The sequence below is a fragment of the Oryctolagus cuniculus genome, chromosome 17 (assembly GCF_964237555.1).
Source record: "Oryctolagus cuniculus chromosome 17, mOryCun1.1, whole genome shotgun sequence".
Lineage (NCBI taxonomy): Eukaryota > Metazoa > Chordata > Mammalia > Lagomorpha > Leporidae > Oryctolagus > Oryctolagus cuniculus.
The window spans coordinates 15407747-15429825 of NC_091448.1; the positions used below are offsets into that span (position 1 = coordinate 15407747).

Sequence of the window (22079 nt, forward strand, 5' to 3'; positions counted from 1 at the left end):
CTGATAGACTCTCATTCTTACACAAAGCACTGACGACAGCTGTTACAAGCAAACATTTCCTGCTTCCCACATCCCTCCAATTCATTGCCAATCTCATGCTAAGACATCAAGGATGATTATAGACACACTATTCTGATCATTTCTGCCATTTAACTGCAAATCCATGAGGGTCTTCTAACTGCTTTAAACACACAGGCTTAAAAACAAATATACAACAATAATTTATATTTTGAAGACAGTAACATATTTAGTTCAAATTTTTCATTTTTTAAAATTTTAATTTAAAGATATATGAACATCTCAAATGTATGTTCTGACAAATGAGCTACTCCAGGAAAAACCCAAGACTTAATGCTGCAAAATGCCCAAACTAATTCTTAATTATTTTAATTAAAAATTTTTACACTTTGAGCAAACAGTATTGTCCTCATATGTGTAACATAGAGCTTTTAATTGGTACGTCTAACTATACACTTTAAAATCTTTGTTACTAAAAATACACAGATGAATCTATTTGACCAATATATTCATAATACTTAAACTTCTATTTTAGTACACTTAATAAAATATGACTTGAACATTTCATTATATATATTCCATTCATTATACAGGAGTTAAACTCTCAGAAAAAATTTAATAATTAACCTATACATTCTCCATGCAAGTTAGAGTTATGTAGGAAGGTACTTCAAAAAGTTCGTGAAAAATGGAATTGAAAGAACAAGTTTATTTTTGTGCAAAAATTTTTGAAATACATGCATAGTTTTTTCATAACACACATTCTCACATATTACCAAAACAAAGCTTTTAATCTCTTTTTAAAACCCCCCTAAAAGCTTTATGTCTTTTCCATTTTTTTAAACCACTGGTCTTAGTCGTATTAAATAAAATAAACAGGTTTGCTCCTTAAGAGTTCAATCTACAGCAGCCTAAAGGATTTTAAGTAATCCTCGACAATTTCCTGGTCATGTCAGAAGATGTGATCCTATGAGATGCCAAGGAACGCAGGGGAAAAAAAAGTTTCCTTTCCTGAAGTGGAGATGTCTGTCACATGGCAAACACCATTTAAAGAGTTATTTCCCAGGTTTTAAGAAGTGATACAAAGGGGAGCTGGTGTTGTGGATAGTGGGTAGAGCTGCTGCTTGTGATACCAGCATTCCATGTGGGTGTTGGTTCAGGTCTGAGCTGCTCCACTTCCCATCCAGCTCTTTGTGGATGAGCCTGCGGAGGCAGCGGAGGATGGCTCAAGTGCCTGGGCCTCTGCAACCCACCTGGGAGCTCAGAAGGAGGCTCCTGACTCCTGGCTTCACACTGGCCCAGCTCTGGCTGTTGCAGCCATTTGAGGAGTAGGTCAGTGGTTGAAAGCAGTCTCTACTCTCTTTCTCTCCCTCTCTTTGTAACTTTGACTTTCAAATAAATAAATATTTTAAAAGTGATGCAAATGACACTTTTCACATCATTATTTGGTCTCTAAGAAATCATACTATTCATATTGAGATTAAGTTTCAAAAAGAAGGGAAATTTAAAAGTTAGATTTGAAGAAGGCTTTTTATTACCGAGATGCATCAATCCCCACTACTTGCTCAAGTGTTCATATGCTTAGAGCAACTAAGTAAGTATAAATATGCAAGACTTTCCTCCCTAGTTTGAATTGATTTCATACTGGAAATCCACAATTCTTCCTGATCATCAAAGATATTTAAGTATTTGATCTTTCCCAGTTTGGGGACCATTTGTATGCACATACTAGAAAGGAGAGGAAAATATTTATATGTAGAGCTAAAATAAGAAAACACAGGATTCCCCTGAGCTCAAAAATTTAATTTAAAAATGATTTAGATCTATAAAATCATTTAAGTTTCCAGAGGTTGTTGTTTTATCAAATATTTACATATATTACAAAGAGAAATTCCCTGTGGAAACAATTTTATTTCTCTACATTCTAGAAATACTTTCAACATACAATCTATTAAATTTTGAAAATGATTGAGTCATTTGGCTTATACTTTACTTTCCTCTCAGTGAACATCCTGGAACTGTGGTTTCCAGGTACAGAAAACAACCTAATATAAACTATTCTGTGACTTGTGACTTGCCTTGTAGGCAATGGTAGGTTTGTTTGTGTTATATATATATTTTGACAGGCAGAGTTAGACAGTGAGAGAGAGACAGAGAGAAAGGTCTTCCTTCCGTTGGTTCACCCCACAAATGGCCACTACGACCGGCGTGCTGCACCAATCCGAAGCCAGGAGCCAGGTGCTTCCTCCTGGTCTCCCATGCGGGTGCAGGGCCCAAGCACTTGGGCCATCCTCCACTGCCTTCCTGGGCCACAGCAGAGAGCTGGACTGGAAGAGGAGCAACTGGGACTAGAACCTGGAATGCTGGCGCTGCAGGCAGAGGATTAGCCTAGTGAGCTGAGGTGCCAGCTTGTTTGTGGTACATTTAACACTGACAAGAAATAAATTCTCTAATAAAGTACTGAGTTCAACACAATCAAAACTCTTAAGCTTTCTTCCTTCAATCAATTCTATACAGTTACTTTTCTAAACTAGAAATCTGGGGGTGGGTGTTGTGGTACAGAGGGTGAAGCCGCCACTCAGGTCACCCACATCCCATACTGGAGTGCTGGTTCAAGTCCTGGATCCTCTGCTTCTGATCCAGTTTCCTATTAATGCATCATGAGAGGGAGCAGATGATGGCTCAAGTGCTTAGGCCCTTGCCACCCACATAAAAGACCTGGATGGAGCTGCAGGCTCCTGGTTTTGGCCTGGCCCAGCCCTGGCTGTTGGAAGCATTTGAGGAGTGAACCATCAGATGGAAGATCTCTTTCTCTCTCTCTGTTGCTCTTTCAAATAAAAATAAAGGAGGGGCCCACATTGTGGTGTAGTGGGTAAAGCTGCTGCCTGTGATGCTGGCATCCCATATGGGTGCTCGTTTAAGTCCTGGTTGCTCCACTTCTGATTCAGTCCTTGCTTGCACCTGGGGAAGCAGTGTATGATGCCCCATTGCTTGTGCCCCTGCACCCACATGAGAGACCCAGAAGTCCTGGCTCCTGGCTTTGGCCTAGCCTAGCCCTGGTTGTTGCAGCCATCTGGGTAGTGAACCAGGAGATGGAAGATCTTGTGGCCATTTAGAGAGTGAATCAGTAGATGGAAGATCTCTCTCTCTCTCTTTGTAAAGAGTTACAAATAAATAAATAAATCTTTTTTTTTTTTAATTAAAGAAGTACCTATCATTTGAAATATGGTTTGTTTTTAAATTTACAAAACAGGCAACATATTGTTAGGCAAAGAATACATTCTTACATTTTATGGGTTCTAAGATTTTAGTTTAAAATTTAGAATTTCATCTTACAAGAACTGACATTCTGGCTACTTATGTAAAATGTTTTAAATTTTGGTCAATTCTTAGGAAACTGATAACCAGTTTGTGCCTTTTTCAGGTTTCTAACCTACTATATCTCATTATGTGTTTTTTGTTAACTGTCATTAGCAACTTTACTACATATAAGCATCAACAACAATGAGGATATAATTGTATTTCATAATGCTTATTCATCCGAACAGTGATTGGAGCATAGCAAATATTAAGGTATGACTTTCAGGGACAATGACATAAGGATTGTTATGTATTGTTGTTATCTGTAACACAGTACAGGACTTTTCACCCTGCAATTGCAGAATACACATTCTTCTCCTCAGTATATGGAACTTTCTCTAGGATAGGCTATATGCTAGGCCATAAAGCAAGTCTCAGCAAGTTAATAAAAATCGAAATCATACCATGCATCTTCTCTGACCACAATGGAATGAAGCTGGAAATCAACAATTCAAGAATCTCTAGATCATATGCAAACACATGGAGACTGAACAACATGTTCCTGAATGAACAGTGGTCACAGAAGAAATCAAGAGAAAAATAAAAAAATTTCTGGAAACAAATGAAGATGACAACACAACATATCAAAACTTCTGGATACAGCAAGAGCAGTGTTAAGAGGGAATTTTATGGCAATTGGTGCCTACATGAAAAAAGTGGAAAGGTACTAAATAAATGACCTATCAACGCATCTCAAGGACCTAGAAAACAACAAAAAAATCAAACTCAAAATTAATAGGAGGAAAGAAATAATTAAAATTACAGAAGAAATAAATAAAACTGAAACCAAGAAAACAATACAAAAAATCAGTGAAATTAATATCTATTTTTTTGGAAAAATAAACAAAATTGATGCACCATTGGCCCAACTAACTAAACAAAAGAAGTAGAAGACCCAAATAAATAAAATCAGAGTTGAAAAAGGAAATGTGGGGCCAGTGGTGCAGCATAGCAGGTAAGGACATTGCCTGTAGTGCTGGCATCCCATATGGGTGCCAGTTCAGATCTGGCTGCTCCACTTCTGATCCGGCTCTCTGCTGTGGCCTGGGAAAGCAGTGGAGGATGGTCCAAGTCCTTGGGCCCCTACACATGTGTAGGAGACCCGGAAAAGGCTCCTGGCTCCTGGCTTCAGATGGGTGCAGTCTGGCCATTGTAGCAGTTGGGGAGTGAACTAGCAGAGGGAGGATCTCTCTTTCTCTCTGCCTCTCCTCTCTCTGTGTAACTCTTTCAAATAAATAAATTAATTAAAAAAATATATATAAAAGAAAAATGAAATGTGACAATACATATTACAAAAATAAAAAGAACCACAGATTATGATTTTGGAAGAAATAACATACTGAGATAGTAACAATAAAGCCCTATATCGTCTTGTGGTTGGCTTATATTACCATTGCCTGTAGATACTGCTTTCTCTAAATGAAGGCCTTTGGTTTTCTGGTGTTTTTTTTTTTTTTTTTTTTTTTTTTTTTTTTTTTTTTGGTAATCTGTTATATGAGAATATACTGTATGACAGAATGAAAAATAATTACCATTAGATTTCTTAACTACAGAACTTTTGCTTAAACAACATTACTTTTGCTTAAAGCTGATTTCACAGATTGGTTGGTTAATGTATAAATTTATTAATTAGTTCACTTAACAGAGCATCTATTCAAATATTCACAGTTCCTAATCTTCAAGAAGTTCATATTTATTAGTTGGACCAACATGTATACATAAAAAAGGCATTCACTATACAAAGCAAATTGATGCCAACAAAGGAAGAACACATACACTGTACTAGGAGAGAATATGAGGAAACACTTGTGGCTGGTACAGGAAGGGGATGATGATCGGGGAAGGCTTCTTGAAGAAGCGGGTACTGGAGTTCAGCCTGGAAAGATGGCTAAGCATTAGATGGGCGGTTTGATAGTTGCCTCATGGCTTATTACTGTCTGGTGGTCAGTTACATGTAGTCCTGTTGGTTTTTGAGCCTAATAACAAAATACTCCATTAACCAAGCCTTGATTGTTCCATTCTCCCTTCCCATGGTCTGGTATTACACTGAAGGTACAAGTACTACAAAGGAGAGAGTGCTTGGCTAATACAAAGGTAGAACAGTTTTGGGCTATGTGTGGGGTCAAGGGAATCCTGAGAAAGGGATAAGTAGGTTTTATCCAAATGAGAAAGTTTTCGATTAACTTACAGAAAAAATTTCTAAGGGATACACATAAAATATAATGGGAAGCAATAAGGAATAAGAGGGTAGTACAGATTGTTAACAGAACGCCAATAAGAAAGTGTTTGAGACTCATAGCCTTGAATTAACAGCTTAAGGAGAATGTTACACTCATTAAAGCAAAACTTATATTTCTGTCTCCCACTAAGTGCCCAGTGCCTCTACCAAATCAAAGAGCAAGAATTTTCTTAGAAATCTTTGATTAGGAAGTAAACTAGGGGGGCCCGGCGCTGTGGCATAGTGGGTAAAGCAACTGCCTGCAGTGGCAGCACCCCATATGGGCACCAGTTCTAGTCCCGGCTGCTCCATTTCCAACCTAGCTCTCTGCTATGGCCTGGGAATGCAGTAGAAGATGGCCCAAGTGCTTGGACCCCTGCACTCATGTGAAAGACCCAGAAGAAGCTCCTGGTTCCTGGCTTCAGATTGGTGCAGCTCTAGCCATTGCAGCCAATTGGGGAGTGAACCAGTGGATGGAAGACCTCTTTCTCTCTCCACCTCTCCTCTCTCTGTGTAACTCTTTCAAATAAATAAATAAATTCTTTTTTTTTAAAACAAAGGAAGTAACTGAGGATATATTATTAAAGTTGGTGGCTATATTTCCCCATTTACATAGGAGTTATATACTTTTCTTCAGAAATATTCAGTTGCCTGGTACTTTTCATAAGTTATAGCAATATACAATTTTGACATGACATGGTAGTTGGGAAACAACATATTCAGAAGGACTTGGGAGAAAAATTTTCCTTTAACTATAAAGAAGCAAAGAATCTTTAAAAAAATCTACAAGCAAATCTTCTGAAGTTAAAATGAACTAGTCCCTTCATAACCATAGCTTATGGCAGATGCTGATGGTTTCCATAGGTCAGACCAAAAATTAACATTTTAAAGTAGGTAGGAAAGGGAAATGGGAATGGTCAGAAGCATCACATTGTCATCTGTATAACAAATAATCACGCCTGGGAAATAAGAGAGCCAGACTTCAGTGTTTTACTCTCCTGCATCAGTGACGTCAATCTAAAGGGATTCATCAGGAAAGTAAGAAAGAGAAACGTAACTTCTATTTTGTAGTGTGGACAAAGTCCAGACAGTGACATATTTTAAAACTGTCAGAATGTCCATTTCTGCAAAAAAAAAAAAAAAAAAAAATCCTGGTTTAAAAACATACCTTGACATCATTACTTAGAAGTGCTATTAAAGTGCTAAAGAATAACAATGCCATATTTCAGCCACTTAGCCTTCAGTATCATTACTTCATATCTGAGTTTACTAGTGGATGTTTGAATTACTCTTTTTATTTATTTTTATTGACAGGAGAGAGGGAGAGAGTGAGAGTGAGAGAGTGTGAGAGAGAGAATCTTCCTTTTGCTAGTTCACTTCCCACAAGCCTGTAACATCCAAGACTGGGACAGGCCAAAGCTAGCAGCCTGGGACTCAATTCAGATCTCACGTGAGGGTGGCAGGGACCAACTTACCTGAACCATCACTCACTGCATCCCAGGGTGCACATTTGCCAGAGGGAGGATTGGGAATGAAGTGGGAACTGGAATCCAGGCATTTGGATATAGGATGCTGTTATCTCAACTGCTAAGGCAAATGCAGACTCCTACCTTATTCTTTAGAAATATAGGCACTTGGTGATTATTTTGTAGGATGGCCAAGAAACTGTGAAGATACTGAACTCATGGAATAAGGGAGCTGAATTCCTGCCTGACTACCACTCTTCAAATTGTGGATGATGACTTCGATAATAAAAATTGTAGTGAAATATGTTTCCATTTAATAATGTTTTTAAAAATTATGCTTTCTTTTTAAAAACATTTATTTATTTATTTGAAAGGCAAAGTTATAAAGAGAAAGATCTTCTATCCACTGATTCACGACCCAAATGGCCACAAAGACCAAGGCTGGGCCAGGCTGAAGTCAGGATCCAGGAACCTCATCAGGGTTTCCCACGTGGTTACAGAGGCCCAGCACTTGGACCATCTTCTGCTGCTTTACTAGGCGCATTAGCAGGGAGCTGGATCAGAAGTGCAGCAGCTGGGACTTGAACTGGCACCCATATGGGATACCAGCATGTAAGGCAGCAGCTTAACCCACTATGCCACAGTGCTGGCCCCCAAACTAAAGTTTTCTAAAAACTTAAAACCTCAAACTAAAATAATTTCAAACATTTATGATGTGAGTAAAAAGATTTTCATTAATTTGGGCTATTTCATAGGCTCTGTTTCTGATTTAATGTATGATGTGTGTTTTTTGTATATTTTGGAAGCACTAAACAATCACTTAAGGAACGTGAACCTTCCCACAGGTTGAAAAACATATACACAGATATATTTCCCAAACATAAGATAATTGAGTCAAAGATGATGAAAGAAAAACTTACATAATGTTAGAACAGGATTTAGTTTCATTTCAATATACACCCCAATAAAAAGAAACAAACTTACCTGCTACTGAATTTGGCCGTGGCATAAGATACAAAGGTATAGACTGTACTGACTGAGATAAAACTGTTTCCAAATTCCTCTCTGGGATCTTATTCAGGCTATAGGTAGAAGCAGTCATATTTTCATCTACTCGATACAAACAGGAGTCCATGCTAGATTTTTGAGACTGCCATGGTTTTAGGTTTCCTCCAGATCCTAATTCTTTACTGCTTTCCCCAACATACTTCGTGCGTTCCACATTTTCAGAATAGCTTGTCAATGTAGCTGGAAAAAAAAGAGTGAAATAAATTCTTAAAAATTCAAAAGTAATGTTTTCAATTATTGAAATTCAACTAGACAATTAGCAAATTGGTAGCATTATTTTTAAAAATTACTGATAACCAAGTCACATCTATTTTGAAATTAAAATAACAAAAATATAACTATCTCTTACATATATTTACTTTAGCAATTCTATTTATTTTGTTTGTTTGTTTGTTTTGACAGGCAGAGTTAGACAGTGAGAGAGAGAGGCAGAGAGAAAGGTCTTCCTTCCGTTGGTTCACCCCCCAAATGGCCGCTACAGCCCGTGCTGCGCTGATCTGAAGCCAGTAGCCAGGTGCCTCCCCCTGGTCTTCCATGCGGGTGCAGGGCCCTAGCACTTGGGCCATCCTCCACTGCCTTCCTGGGCCACAGCAGAGAGCTGGACTGGAAGAGGAGCAACCGGGACAGAATCTGACGCCCCAACTGGGACTAGAACCCGGGGTGCCGGCGCCGCAGGTGGAGAATTAGCTTAGTGAGCCATGGCACCGGCCAGCAATTCTATTTAAATGAATTAAACAGAGTCACATATCAGGGATATACGTTCTAGAGCTAGGCCCGATCAATGCCAAAATTTTAAGAATTTCATTAAAAGAGAATCTGTATAATTTTTATGGATTTCTGAAGAACTCCAGAGGTCCCCAAAAGATCTCTATATTCTTTTTATCCTATTCTTTCCCCCATTTAAATGTATTTCCTGGCTGTTTATATGAACAAAGAATTATAATAAAATATATGGTTATAAAGTAGAAATTAGTCTAGGAGAAAGAACCCGCCTAAATAAGGAAGCAATACAGGACCTTGTTGCATAGCTCCTCTATATAGCTCTAACCCTATCTGAGGAAAAAATTTGTGGAAAAATGAAATTAGAAGATATGTGAAATTTCCATGAATTTCTGAAGACCCCTTGTATACAAAAGTCCACTAATTAAGTAAAAAAACAAAAGTTCATCTGGAATTTTATCTAAGCCTACCAGGAAAATTTTCAACAACCTCAGAAATGACATCATTAAAAATATTAAAATTTGGATTATAAACATTCTTAGCAACAATTATAAATGAAGAAAAAGAAAGATGTCATCTTGGAAGGATAATGTTCAAGTATTAGCTCAGTCCCTCTTCTTTTTTTTTAGATTTATTTATTTACTTGAAAGTCAGCGTTACATGAGAGAGAAGGAGAGGCAGAGAGAGAGAGAGAGAGAGAGAGAGAGAGAGAGATATCTTCTATCTGTTTGTTCACCCCCCTATTGGCTGCAACAGTAGGAGCTGCACCGATCTGAAGCCAGCAGCCAGGAGCCTCTTCCAGGTCTCCCATGTGGGTGCAGGAGCCCAAGGACTTGAGCCATCCTCCACTGCTTTCCCAGGCCATAACAGAGAGCTGGATCAGAAGTGGAGCAACCCGGTCTTGAACTGGCGCCCATATGAGATGCCCGCACTGCAGGAAGCGGCTTTACCTGCTATGCCACAGCACCGCCCCCCAGTCTCTCTTCTTACATATCAAATGTGCCTATTCTTTCCAAAAGACTTAAGCTCATTAGATAATTTCCACAACTGTTTTGAATGAGATTCTGTCGCTACAAATTTAGATGGAGTTGATGATTTTATAGTAATAAGGAAAGAAGATAAATTACAAAGGAAAATCTGGGTTTTTCCTTAAGAAAGAAAAGCTATTTTTTTTTGTCATACAAGGTAAAGGCTATGGAGAAAGAAACCTAAGTGACCTAGAAAAAGGTGGAGAAATAAAAAAAGAATAAATTTTATAAATTTAACTTTAAGAATTAAAATACAAGAGGGCACATGATTTGGACCTCACATGAAAAAGGAAATCAGATATGTCATAAAGCATCTCTGGGGATCTTGTAAGATGCTGGAAGCAAAGTTCTCATTTTTATTATCCTTAATGTCCAGTTGTAGAAGTCAGAAGAAACTGAAAGCTGATCCCATTTTTGGAGGCAGCTAAGCTAGCACACAGAAAGCAGGGAGAATTATGTACTACATTTTATCAAGTTTTGGGGGCAAAAAACCGACAAACAGGGCCGGTACCGTGGCTCACTAGGCTAATCCTCCGCCTGTGGCGCCAGCACACCGGGTTCTAGTCCCGGTCGGGGCGCCAGATTCTGTCCTGGTTGCCCCTGTTCCAGGCCAGCTCTCTGCTGTGACCTGGGAGTGCAGTGGAGGATGACCCAAGTCCTTGGGCCCTGCACCCGCATGGGAGACCAGGAGAAGCACCTGGCTCCTGGCTTCGGATCAGCGCGGTGCACCGGCCGCAGTGCACCAGCCGCAGCGCACCAGCCACGGTGCACCAGCCACGGCGGCCATTGGAGGGTGAACCAACGGCAAAGGAAGACCTTTCTTTCTGTCTGTCTCTCTCTCTCTCTCACTGTCCACTCTGCCTGTAAAAAACAACAACAACAACTACAAACAAAACCAAACACCCATCAAGGTAGGGTGGAAAATCTGAAAAAAAGTAAATCTGTTTCTGATACTTAGAGAATTTTCCACAGGAAGAACATACAGAGCAAATGAGAATAAACTGGGAACTTGAACTACAGAGACCTAACATCCACAGAGTTAACACTTTTTAGACAAAGGGTAAATAAATTACACCTCAGAAAAGCTCAGATACATACTCCTTCTTTTCTATTGCATTATAAGCTTTAATTATGCTATTACTCAGCATGTTTATCTATCACTTTATAAATTTTAAATTGTGTAAAAACACATTATTCCATTTGATCATCAATACAATACTCTAAAAGCAGGACTGGTGTTACTATCCTCCTTACATAGAAGAAGGAACCAATGGAAAGATTAGGTTTCATGATCACTGTTAAATCAATAGCAAGGGATCTTCAAGGAAAATAATTATTTAGGGTCTTAATCATTTACTACCTATTTTGCTATTCAACTCTTTTGTAGATGTATTTTGTTCCTTAGGTAGATTATACATTTCTGAAGAGTACAGACTGTACTTTCAGGTTTTTTTTTTATATTTAATTTTTTTTCAACTTTTAGTGCTAGCTCTATCATGCCCACATGATAAAAGGAGAGCCATAACAATTCAGGGTACGCAAGCTAAAGACCTGTTACTATCTATAATAATCATTGAAAACTGGTGAGCAGTGAACACTCAGGTGATCTGAAGGGAAAATGTAAGCAATATGAAATAGAAGAGCGGAAAAATAAATATGCTCCCTCTTCAGTGCATTTTTTCTAACACTTAAACTAAAATATTTTTATGAAGGATAAAAATGTATATGTTATCTGGGAAATATGTTAAAAAACTCTTCCTTTCACAAAAACAAAACACAACCCTGAGAAGATATTTTAGAGACAAATAACTAGAAGTTGGGGTAGAATTTGGGGTTGCAGTTGGGGTTGGTTACTGACGTAAGTTTAATAATTGGCTCCCTGTAAACAAAAAACAAAATTCTAATTTTTAGGGTATAATTTTGATCTCCAAGGTATAAAGCATGCTTGGTGGCTGATTTCAAACTACCCTTGATTTAACAACTGAATCACAAAATTACAGAAACCTTAACAAGTGGTTTTTGCAGGTACTAACTGGCTATAAAGCACAACACTGAATGGAGTTGATATGGGCTAGGCAGGGAGTTAGTAAACACAGGAAGTGAGAGACTTCCAGCAGTCTGACAGCCATAGTCCTGCACCCTCATACCTCACCTTCTCTGTCCCGATACAATAGTCTCAACACATCCATTTCCCATAGGTACCTAAATTGCAGTTTCTCCATCATGTATAAGACACCATGATGACCCTGTATATTCTGAACTCCACAAGCAGAGGCTATGAAACCTTATCAGAGATCACTGAGAACACTGAAGCCCTTCCCATACTCCTTAATATTTGTATATTCAATTAGGGCACCAACGCCTACCCATTAAAGGGGCAATGGGTGGTGGCAGACCTCCCTTCTCTTTTCATGAATGGACACTGCCTGTACTCTTGAACATATACTATCACTTTAAATAAATCCTTTTTCCATTCTTGTACTTTATCTATGTCTCTGCTTTGAATTTGTTTCTCACACTGAGACAAGAACTTGGAATAAATCCAGTTGGGGACTACTGTATCCCATGACAGAATGATGGAGAGGAGACATGGTTCAGATTAGACAGGAACTCTGAACCATATTTAAGCGACTGGGCTTTATTCTAATCTTAGTTTATCCTAAAGGCATTGAGGAACATGATTAATTTTTTGAGAGACATGATTAAATCTTCATTAAAAAATACTACTTTGGTTTCAGTGAAATCAATTGCAGCAAAGTATTTTCAACCATTTTTTTTAATTTATTTGACAGAGTTAGACAGTGAAAGAGAGAGATAGAGAGAAAGGTCTCCCTTCAGATAGAGTTAGACAGTGAGAGAGAGACAGAAAGGTCTTCCTTCCATTGGTTCAACCCCCAAATGGCTGCCACAGCTGGAGCTAGGCTGATGTGAAGCCAGGAGCCAGGTGCCTCAGCCCAGTCTCCCATGCAGGGGCCCAAGCACCTGGGCCATTCTTCACTGCCCTCCCAGGCCACAGCAGAGAGCTGGACTGGAAGAGGAGAGATTGAGACTAGAACCCGGTGCCCATATGGGATGCCAGCACTGCAGGGGGAGGATTAACCAAGTGAGCCATGGTGCCGGCCTCTCAACCATTTTTCTTTTTTTTGACAGGCAGAGTGGACAGTGAGAGAGAGAGATAGACAGAAAGGTCTTCCTTTTGCTGTTGGTTCACCCTCCAATGGCCGCCGCAGCCGGTGCGATGCGGCTGGCGCACGCGCTGATCCGATGGTGGGAGCCAGGTGCTTCTCCTGGTCTCCCATGGGGTGCAGGGCCCAAGCACTTGGGCCATCCTCCACTGCACTCCCGGGCCACAGCAGAGAGCTGGCCTGGAAGAGGGGCAACTGGGACAGAATCCGGCGCCCCGACAGGGACTAGAACCCGGTGTGCCGGTGCCGCAAGGCGGAGGATTAGCCTAGTGAGCCGCGGCGCCGGCTCAACCATTTTTTTTTAATGCCACAGAGTCCCTACATTTCTCTGGTGGTACCTAAGAAGACACTTTATAGAATCATTTTTTAAGAATATTTATTTATTTGGAGGGGGAAGGGGGAAGGGGGGAGGGGGGAGGCGAGGGGAGGGGAGGGGAGGGGAGGGGAGGGGAGTGTGTGTGTGTCAGTCTTCCATCCACTGGTTCACTCCCTAAATGGCTGCAATGGCCAGGCTGAAGCCAGAAGCCAGGATCTCCCATGTGGGTGCAGGGGCCCAGTGACTTGGGTCATCTTCCATTGCTTTCCCAAGCACATTAGCAGGGAGGTGGCCTGGAAGTGGAGCAGCCAGGACTTGAATCAGTGCCCATATGGGATGTTGGCACTACAGCCAGTGCCTTTACTTGCCATGCCACAGTTCTGGCCCCAGAATAAAATTTTTAAACCCATGAAATAAAATACAAAAGACTATACGAAAAACTAATTATATTGAAACACAGTATTCAAAATGATAAAAAATAAATTTGTGACAAAAACATGTGAGTTTCCTTTAAATATGAAACTATAAGATCAAGTGGCAGTCTACCATAATTTCAAGATTAGGATAACTGTGATAATTTTTAATATTCATAACAAGTAACATGAAAATATCTAGGATTTTAATGTTGAGAAAGTCAGAGGTATTGCTAGTACTCCTTTCATTTCTTACCTACATTCAAAATAAAAATATACTCTAAATTCCAAATAGAGGTTAAAGAAAATAGAGATGTAATGTCTTAAAAAATATTAATCTGTAGGGCAGAGTAAGAGACACACACAGAGATATCTTCTAGCCACTAGCTCACACCCAGCACAGGTATCCATCCAGGAGCCAGGAGCCAGGAACTGCATCTAAGTGTCCCAGGTGGGTCGCAGGAACTCGGGTACTTGGACATCAGTACTGCTTCCCTGGTGCATTAGCAGGAAGCTGGACTGTAAGTGAGTAGGCAGGACTCAAAAAACAGGCATTCTGATGCGGGATGCAGACATCCCAAGTGGAGGCTTAACCCGCTGCCTCATAGCAACCTATAATCTTTTTTAACTACCTGCATTTGTAGATTTTTTTTAATCAAAGGATCACCTGATAGAAGGCAAAGAGACCAGATAGGTTTTGCAGCAATACAAGTTAGAAGCATTGGAATGTACTAGGAGATAGCAAAGGAGATGGAAAAGAATGTATGGATGGCTTTGGGAGATATTTAAGATGGAGACTGAATCAGATCTGATAATTTGATTGGAAGTGAAGAATGAGGTAAAAATACAATCTGCAAGGGAAAATGGATAGTTGGCAGTATCAATTAGGGAACATAGAAAGAAAACCAGGATTAAGATAACTTTAGATAAAGAAATATGTAGGATTTGAAGTATTTGTGGGACATTCAAATTAATATGAACAGTAGATAGCTAGACTACTAAACTGAAGCTCAGGATAAGCACAGGACTAAGAGATCGTGAATGTGTTAGCATATTGTCTTAGGAGGCGCTGATGGTATCCTAAGAAGTTTGCAGAATGAGAGGAGAGCAATGCCTACAAATGAAATCTGTTCAAACATAACCAGGCACAGCAAGAACAGCCTGCAAAAGAACCTGAGAAGGAATAAGCAGAGAGAGAAGGAAAACCAGGCAAGTGTAAAAAAATCAGGGAGTTTTTTCAAAAAGGAAACAATGTGCTATATTTCAAGAAAGTCCAAATATAATAAAAACTAAAAATTGTTATTGACTCTTTATATGGAGGTGATCTGGTAAAGAATATTTTGGATATCATAGTGGAGGCAACAATTGGAATGCCAGTGGTTGCAGAGAGAGGGCAATGGAGCTGAGGAAAGGTATGGGCAATTTTTTCAATAAATTGGTAAAGGGAAAGAGGGAGATGCTAGGGAGGTGAAAGAAGACTCGACCATGTTTTAGTGCCAAATAAGTGCAATAAAGCAGAGATAGAGAGATAGAGAAGAGAGAGGAGGTATTCATTGGAAGGATTCCCTAAAGCTTGATGAGAGCCTGTAGTGCATTAGGTGGGAAATGATCAGCTCTAAATTCTTGGCAAGGTACTGAGAAATGAGTCAGGAGGCTCAGGGAGATGGGGATCAGAAGGGAATACGAGACCAACGGCTCCATCGGCTTTCCAGGTCCCCGGGAGGCTCACAGGATACTTTCACTAAGGCAATAAGAAGTGTACTGGTAGTGATGGGAATACTGGTATCTTTGAGAAGTGAGATAGTGACTAGGTTGTTTAGGAGATGTTGAGTGGTTGTATAGGAGATGTTGCCATAGATGTAGACTCTTTAATCTCAGTGAGGATGTGCAGACCAGCTGGCAGCATGTAATTCTCAGATGCAAAGAGGATTCATTTTCATAAAGAACAAGGCTGAAAGGGTAACCAGGGTGCTTTGATGAAAAGCTATTGGCGACAGTAAAACAAAACAAAACAAAAAACCAGTTCTTGTTTCCAGATCTAAATTAGTTGATAGACCAGAGCTCACTGACTGGAAAGGAAGTTGGAGCTTGTTGAGGAAGGGCTCCACAATGCTACTACCGTAAAATATTTCAAATTCTTATCCAAAGAAAATTACATCTATCTGTGAGGTTAACCCTGTGTGTGTATGTATATGTGTAACTTAGGTTAAATTCATGTAGCACAAAATTACCCACTTTAAAGTGAACAAATTCAACAGTAGCTAGTATATTCATAGTACTGTGTAACTATCACATCTATCAAGTTTGAAAATAAAACTCCATATCCATTAAGCGGTTACTGTCCATCCCTCCACAACTCCAATCAATGACTAATCTGCATTTATCTCTAGGGGTTTACTTACTCTATTTCTTATAAGTGTAATACATAATATGCAACCTTCTGTCACTGGCTGTTTTTCAGCCAACATTTTTTTTTAAACATAATGTTTTAGAGTTCATCAATGTTATAGCAGGTATCACAACATCATTTCTACCTTTGTTTGCTTTTCTTTTTTGCTTTTCCAGTTTTATGTATATGCTACAATTTGTTTATCTATTCCCATCCACCTACAGATGGGCATTTGGGTTGTTTCACCTTTTGGCTATTTGTGAATACTGCTGTTATGGACACTCAAGTATAAGTATTTATCTGAAGACAAATTTTCACTTTATTTTAGTAATACCATTGTGGAATTACTGTATCATGTGGCATGCATGTAAATTTTAGTCAGCTTTACTAATGAATAATCTATATACAACAAAATTTGCCAACCTTATATGCAAAATGAAAATTTGACAATTATTTCCAGTATGTAACTCTCAACTTTGCCTCATACCAAAAGATCCCTCTGACTATCTACAATATATCCTCCTCTTTCCCTCCTGACCAGATCTTGGCAACCAATGATTTGCTTTCTATTACTACTGTTTTGTCTTTCCTAGAATTTCATACAAATTGAATGATAAGGTACATAGTCTTCTGTTTCCAGCTTCTTTCAGTTAGTCAAATGCTTTCAACATTATCCATGAAGTTGTATTACCAGTAGTCCATCTTTTTTAAATGGATGTTTCATAGTCTATTCATTTACTAACTGGTGTACATTTGGGTTGTTTCAAGTTTTCAGCTGCTATGGTCTGAATATTTGTTCTCCTAGGATTCATATATTGAAATCCCAACCCTCAAGGTGATAGTATTAGGAGGTGGGACATTTAGGAAGTGATATGGCTATGAATGAGATTAGGATCCTTATAAATGAGGCCCCTAAAAGTTTTCTCTCTCTTTTTGAAAAGATTTATTTATTTTATATCTTGCCATTTTACAAAACTCTTTTATGAGTTTCAAGAGTCTCTTAGTGGAGTCTTCTGGTTTTCCTATATATAGAATCATGTCATTTGCAAATACAGGTAATTTGATTTCCTCCTTTCCAATTTGTATCCTTTTGATTTCTTTTCTTGCCTAATGGCTGTGGCTAAAACATCCAGGACCATATTGAATAGGAATTGTGAAAGCAGGAGAGAGGGAGGGAGGGAGGGAGAGGGAGAGAGAGAGAGAGAGAGAGAGAGAGAATGAATGAATGAATCTCCTCCACCTTCTGGTTTACTTTACAAATGCCCACAACAGCAAGGGCTGGGTAGGCAGAAGCCACGAGCTAGGAACTCAATTGGAACCCATGTGAGTGGTAGGGACCTAGCTTCTTGAGCCATCATCTGCTGCCATATAGGAGCATGTTAAAAGGAAGCTGGAAAAGATAGCATTTTAGGCACTGCAACCAAAGCATCCTGGAAAGGTATGCATGGGTCCCAAGGACATCTTAACTACTGAACCAAATGCCTGTCCTGAGTTTCTGGTGGACATTTTCATTGACCACATCTTTGAAAGACTGCATTTAGACCTCCCCTCTCTGGAAAGAACTGAGAGCATCATATTCCAAAATGTCAAAATGGGTACTACTGGATCTATGTGGTATAAAGGTTGGAATTTATTTGGTTTGGGATTTGCTAGGGTCTGAATGTGTTTCCCTCAATTCATGTGCTGAAGTTGGATGCCTAATGTGACAATACTGAAGGCCTCTGAAAAGTGATTATGTAATAAGGATGCAGCCTTCATGAATGAGATTAGTGCCCTCATAAAAGAGGCCCATGGAAGCTTGTTGGCATTTTCTACCACATGAGGACACTTGGAAAGCAGCATTTGTGAAGAACAGGCCTATACCAGACACTAGATCTGCTGGCACCTTGTTCCTGACAGTCTCAGTCTCCAGAACTGTGTGTAATAAATTTATGTTGTTTATAACTTACTCACTCCAAGGTATTTTTGTTGTAACAGCCTGAACAGACTAAGGCAGCACCCTAAATAAGCCAACTGCCTGTTCTTACTTGCCAGTGACCTTAACCATAGTTTGAACTATTCCTTGAGTTACAGGTAGGTTTGTGCTATTAATGCCCCTGCTTCAGAATAAGGGTTTGGCTATACTAGACACTTCTAATCCTTTGTGTTGATCACAGACACAAGTCTACCAATGCCTTATCTAATGCCAATGTTGTATCCTTTCTATCCTCTGCCCTTCAGTTTCACTGTTGCCACAGAGGCATGAAATGCAGTAGGGCTACTAGAGCTGTGCAACAGAAGAAGGGGGGTAGATACTATCCATTGGGGCTAACTTTGACCAACAGGAGACGAGAACGGGTGGATAAATCTGTGGATTCTCCCATTTAATGTTCAGAGATACTGGTCTACTGAAGACTACAGAAGGTCCAAATAACTACCTCTTCCACTTTTCTTTGCTCTTTCTCCTTTCCCGTTTTACTCTTGCTTCCTTGGTTTGCACTTGCATCCTTGGTTTGACACTCCCTTACTAAAGTGTTAGCACCAAAGCCTTCCTCTTAGGTTCTGTGTGCTAAGGAGCATGTGCTAAGGCAATCTTGTTGGTGAAAATGTTGGGAACCTTGGCTAAACTATTTCTAAAGCTAATTCAAAAATTCAAGTAATGTAAAGTTAGTGTATTGTTTCAAATTGTGCCCAAACTACCCATTTTACCTAAAAAATTCATTTCATATATTCAGTTTTTTAATCATGAATGGTCAAATAGTTCATAAACTTTTTGCAATGAACCATAATGTTGCACCTTCCTCAACAAAATTTTTATGCATTTCACAGCATGTTTTATTTGTTAAAATTTATTTATTTATCTTTTGCCAGGCAGAGTGGACAGTGAGAGAGAGACAGACAGACAGAAAGGTCTTCCTTCTGTGGGTTCACCCCCCAAATGGCTGCCACGGCTGGCGCACCACACTGATCCGAAGCCAGGAGCCAGGTGCTTCTCCTGGTCTCCCATGTGGGTGCAGGGCCCAAGCACTTGGGCCATCCTCCACTGCACTCCCGGGCCACAGCAGAGAGCTGGCCTGGAAGAGGAGCAACTGGGACAGAATCCGGCGCCCCGACTGGGACTAGAACCCAGTGTGCCAGCGCTGCAGGCGGAGGATTAGCCTAGTGAGCTATGGCGCCGGCCTGTTAAAATTTATTTTTAAAGATTTTATTTTACTTATTTGAAAGGCTGAGTTACAGAGAGAGGGTGAGACAGAGAGACAGAGAGACAGAGAGACAGAGAGACAGAGAGAGAGAGAGAGAGAGAGAGAGAGGTCTTCCATCTGCTGCCTCACTCCCCTAATGGCTGCAACAGCTGAGGTTGGACCAGGTTGAAGTCAGGAGCCAGGAGCCAGGAGCTTCTTTCGGGTCTCCCACATGGGTGCAGTGACCCAAGCATTTGGGCCGTATTCTGATGTTTTCTCAGGTGCGTTAGTAGGGGGATGGATCCAAAGTGGAATAGCCAGGACTCAAACTGGAGCCTATATGGGATGCTGGTGCTATAGGCAGTGGCTTAAGCCACTACACAACACTGGCACATAGCATGTTTTATAATCATATTTTTTTTTTTTTTTTGGACAGGCAGAGTTAGACAGTGAGAGAGAGAGAGACAGACAGAAAGGTCTTCCTTCTGTGGGTTCACCCCCCAAATGGCTGCCACGGCAGGCGCACCACACTGATCCGAAGCCAGGAGCCAGGTGCTTCTCCTGGTCTCCCATTCGGGTGCAGGGCCCAAGGACTTGGGCCATCCTCCACTTCCTTCCTGGGCCACAGCAGAGACCTGGACTGGAAGAGGAGCAACTGGGACAGAATCCGGCACCCCGAACGGGACTAGAACCTGGTGTGCCAGCGCCCCAGGCGGAGAATTAGCCTAGTAAGCCAAGGCGCCGGCCTATAATCATAATTTTAAACTTTGTACAATGTTTGGTTACAGGTGTATATTATGTATGCATGTTTATGTCTCTTGTGTGTTTTCTTTTTAAACAGATGTACACTTATTCTAGTTTCTGGAAACTGTCTCATTAAAACATACACATTTTTTCTTTCAGTAAAACCTAAATAAAATATAATTTCATTTGGTGTAAAGATGTGGTACTTCATCTGGCTTTGTAATTTTTATCTAGAAGGTTGGAGTTCACACAGCTGCTAGGGTTACTACTGTGAAAGCTAGAGAACAGAAACTAATGTTTCCCAGAATACTTTTCTACATGTAAAATGTCTGTTATTTAATCTCTTGCATTTGTGTATTTTTTTAAAGATTTATTTATTTATTTATTTGAAAGTCAGAGTTACTCACAGAGAGAAAGGGAGAGGGAGGGAGAAGGGGAGGGAGGGGTGTCTTCGATCTGCTGATTCACTCCCAACTGGCCACAATGGCCGGAGCTGCAGCAATAGGAACCAAGGAGCCAGGAGCTTCTTCTGGATCTCCCAATTGGGTTCAGGGGCCCAATGACTTGGACCATCTTCCACTGCTTTCCCAGGCCATTGCAGAGAGTTGGATCTGAAGTGGCACAGCCAGGACTTGAACCGGCATCCATATGGGATGCCGGCACTGCAGGTGGGGCACTGCCAGCCCCAACATTTGTGTATTTTTGATGCTGTTGTTGTGTATGAACAGAAATTTATCGTTAGGTTTCATGTTGGAGTTAAATAAGATTTACTTGACTCTCTCTGTGTGGTCTTACAACCTGCTATAAGAAATACTTCTCCTTTTACAGATAACCCATGAGCAAATTCAGTAGGTTCCAAACTCTGGAACATTCCTATTTTTAAACATCTGTGAAGTCAGTAATGGATTTTTCTATTTTTAATATTTCTAAACTTATAAATAATTAAATGTTTACCAGAGACCAACTAAATTAGCTGTAAATTAGCTGGAATTATATTAAGGGTAACAATACTAGATGCCTCATTTTGAACAGAAACTTTGGCAGAGGTAATTTATATTTTATAAATTTAAAATGAGAAATAAACTCTCATGAATAGAGTGGTGATGACAAAGTTTTTAAGACATGAGATCTATTAAAGTAGTCTTGGATTAGTGGTGGAAAGTTTTGGGAATCAGTTAATTTGAAACACAAAGACAAAATTATTCAGTGGCCTATGCATCCTATTTTATTACTTAAGTACTAAATTTTATAGTAAGTTTTTTTAGCCATGTTATTAAATACTTTTTGAAAGGATTAATGTATCAGCTTTATTGAATGCTCGATGGTCCAGGATCACTGAGGTACAGAAAGTTGAAAACAGATAACTCATCCAAGATAGCAGAAGGAAAATTCTCTGAATAACCATTCCCATTTAGGAATTTATGATGCTTTTCACAGATTTGAGTCACCAAACCATCCAGGAAATTTTTATTGCGAAACGAGTATGTGTCAGGATACAGTGATTAAGACAAGTGCTAGGGCCGGCGCTGTGGCTAACTAAGCTAATCCTCCGCCTGTGGTGCTGGCACCCCGGGTTCTAGTCCCAGTTGGTGGGCTGGATTCTGTCCCGGTTGCCTCTCTTCCGGTCCAGCTCTCTTTTGTGGCCCTGGAAGGCAGTGGAGGATGGCCCAACTGCTTGGGCCCTGCACCTGCAAGGGAGACCAGAAGGAAGCCCCTGGCTCCTGGCTCCTGGCTTCGGATTGGTGCAGTGCGCCGGCCGTAGCGGCCATTTGGGGGGTTGAACCAACGGAAGGAAGACCTTTCTGTCTCTCTCTCTCACTGTCTAACTCTGCCTGTCAAAAAAAAAAAAAAAAAAAAAAAAAAAAAAAAAAAAAAAGTGCTAAATCCTTGAACCCAGAAGGGCAATTCTGTGGCAAAAGAGACCATATATAGAAAAACTGAAGAATCACAAAACAACATGCTATTCAAGTATTTTTCACATTTTAAAATTGGT

The 22079-nt window shown here is 40.0% G+C and overlaps 1 protein-coding gene across 19 annotated transcripts in view; it reads right to left on the reverse strand.

Annotated features, from left to right (window-relative positions):
* The window catches only part of TANC2 (tetratricopeptide repeat, ankyrin repeat and coiled-coil containing 2), a 438885-nt gene that overhangs the window by 155434 nt on the left and 261372 nt on the right, over positions 1-22079 (reverse strand). For all 19 annotated transcript variants that reach the window (XR_007911352.2, XM_051825098.2, XM_051825097.2 and 16 more), the window contains one exon: positions 8047-8310. Coding sequence is in view for 18 of the 19 variants with exons in the window: in XM_051825098.2 (XP_051681058.1) it covers positions 8047-8310 (264 nt within the window). In the remaining variant the exon portion in view is untranslated. The remainder of the gene's footprint in view (positions 1-8046; positions 8311-22079) is intronic.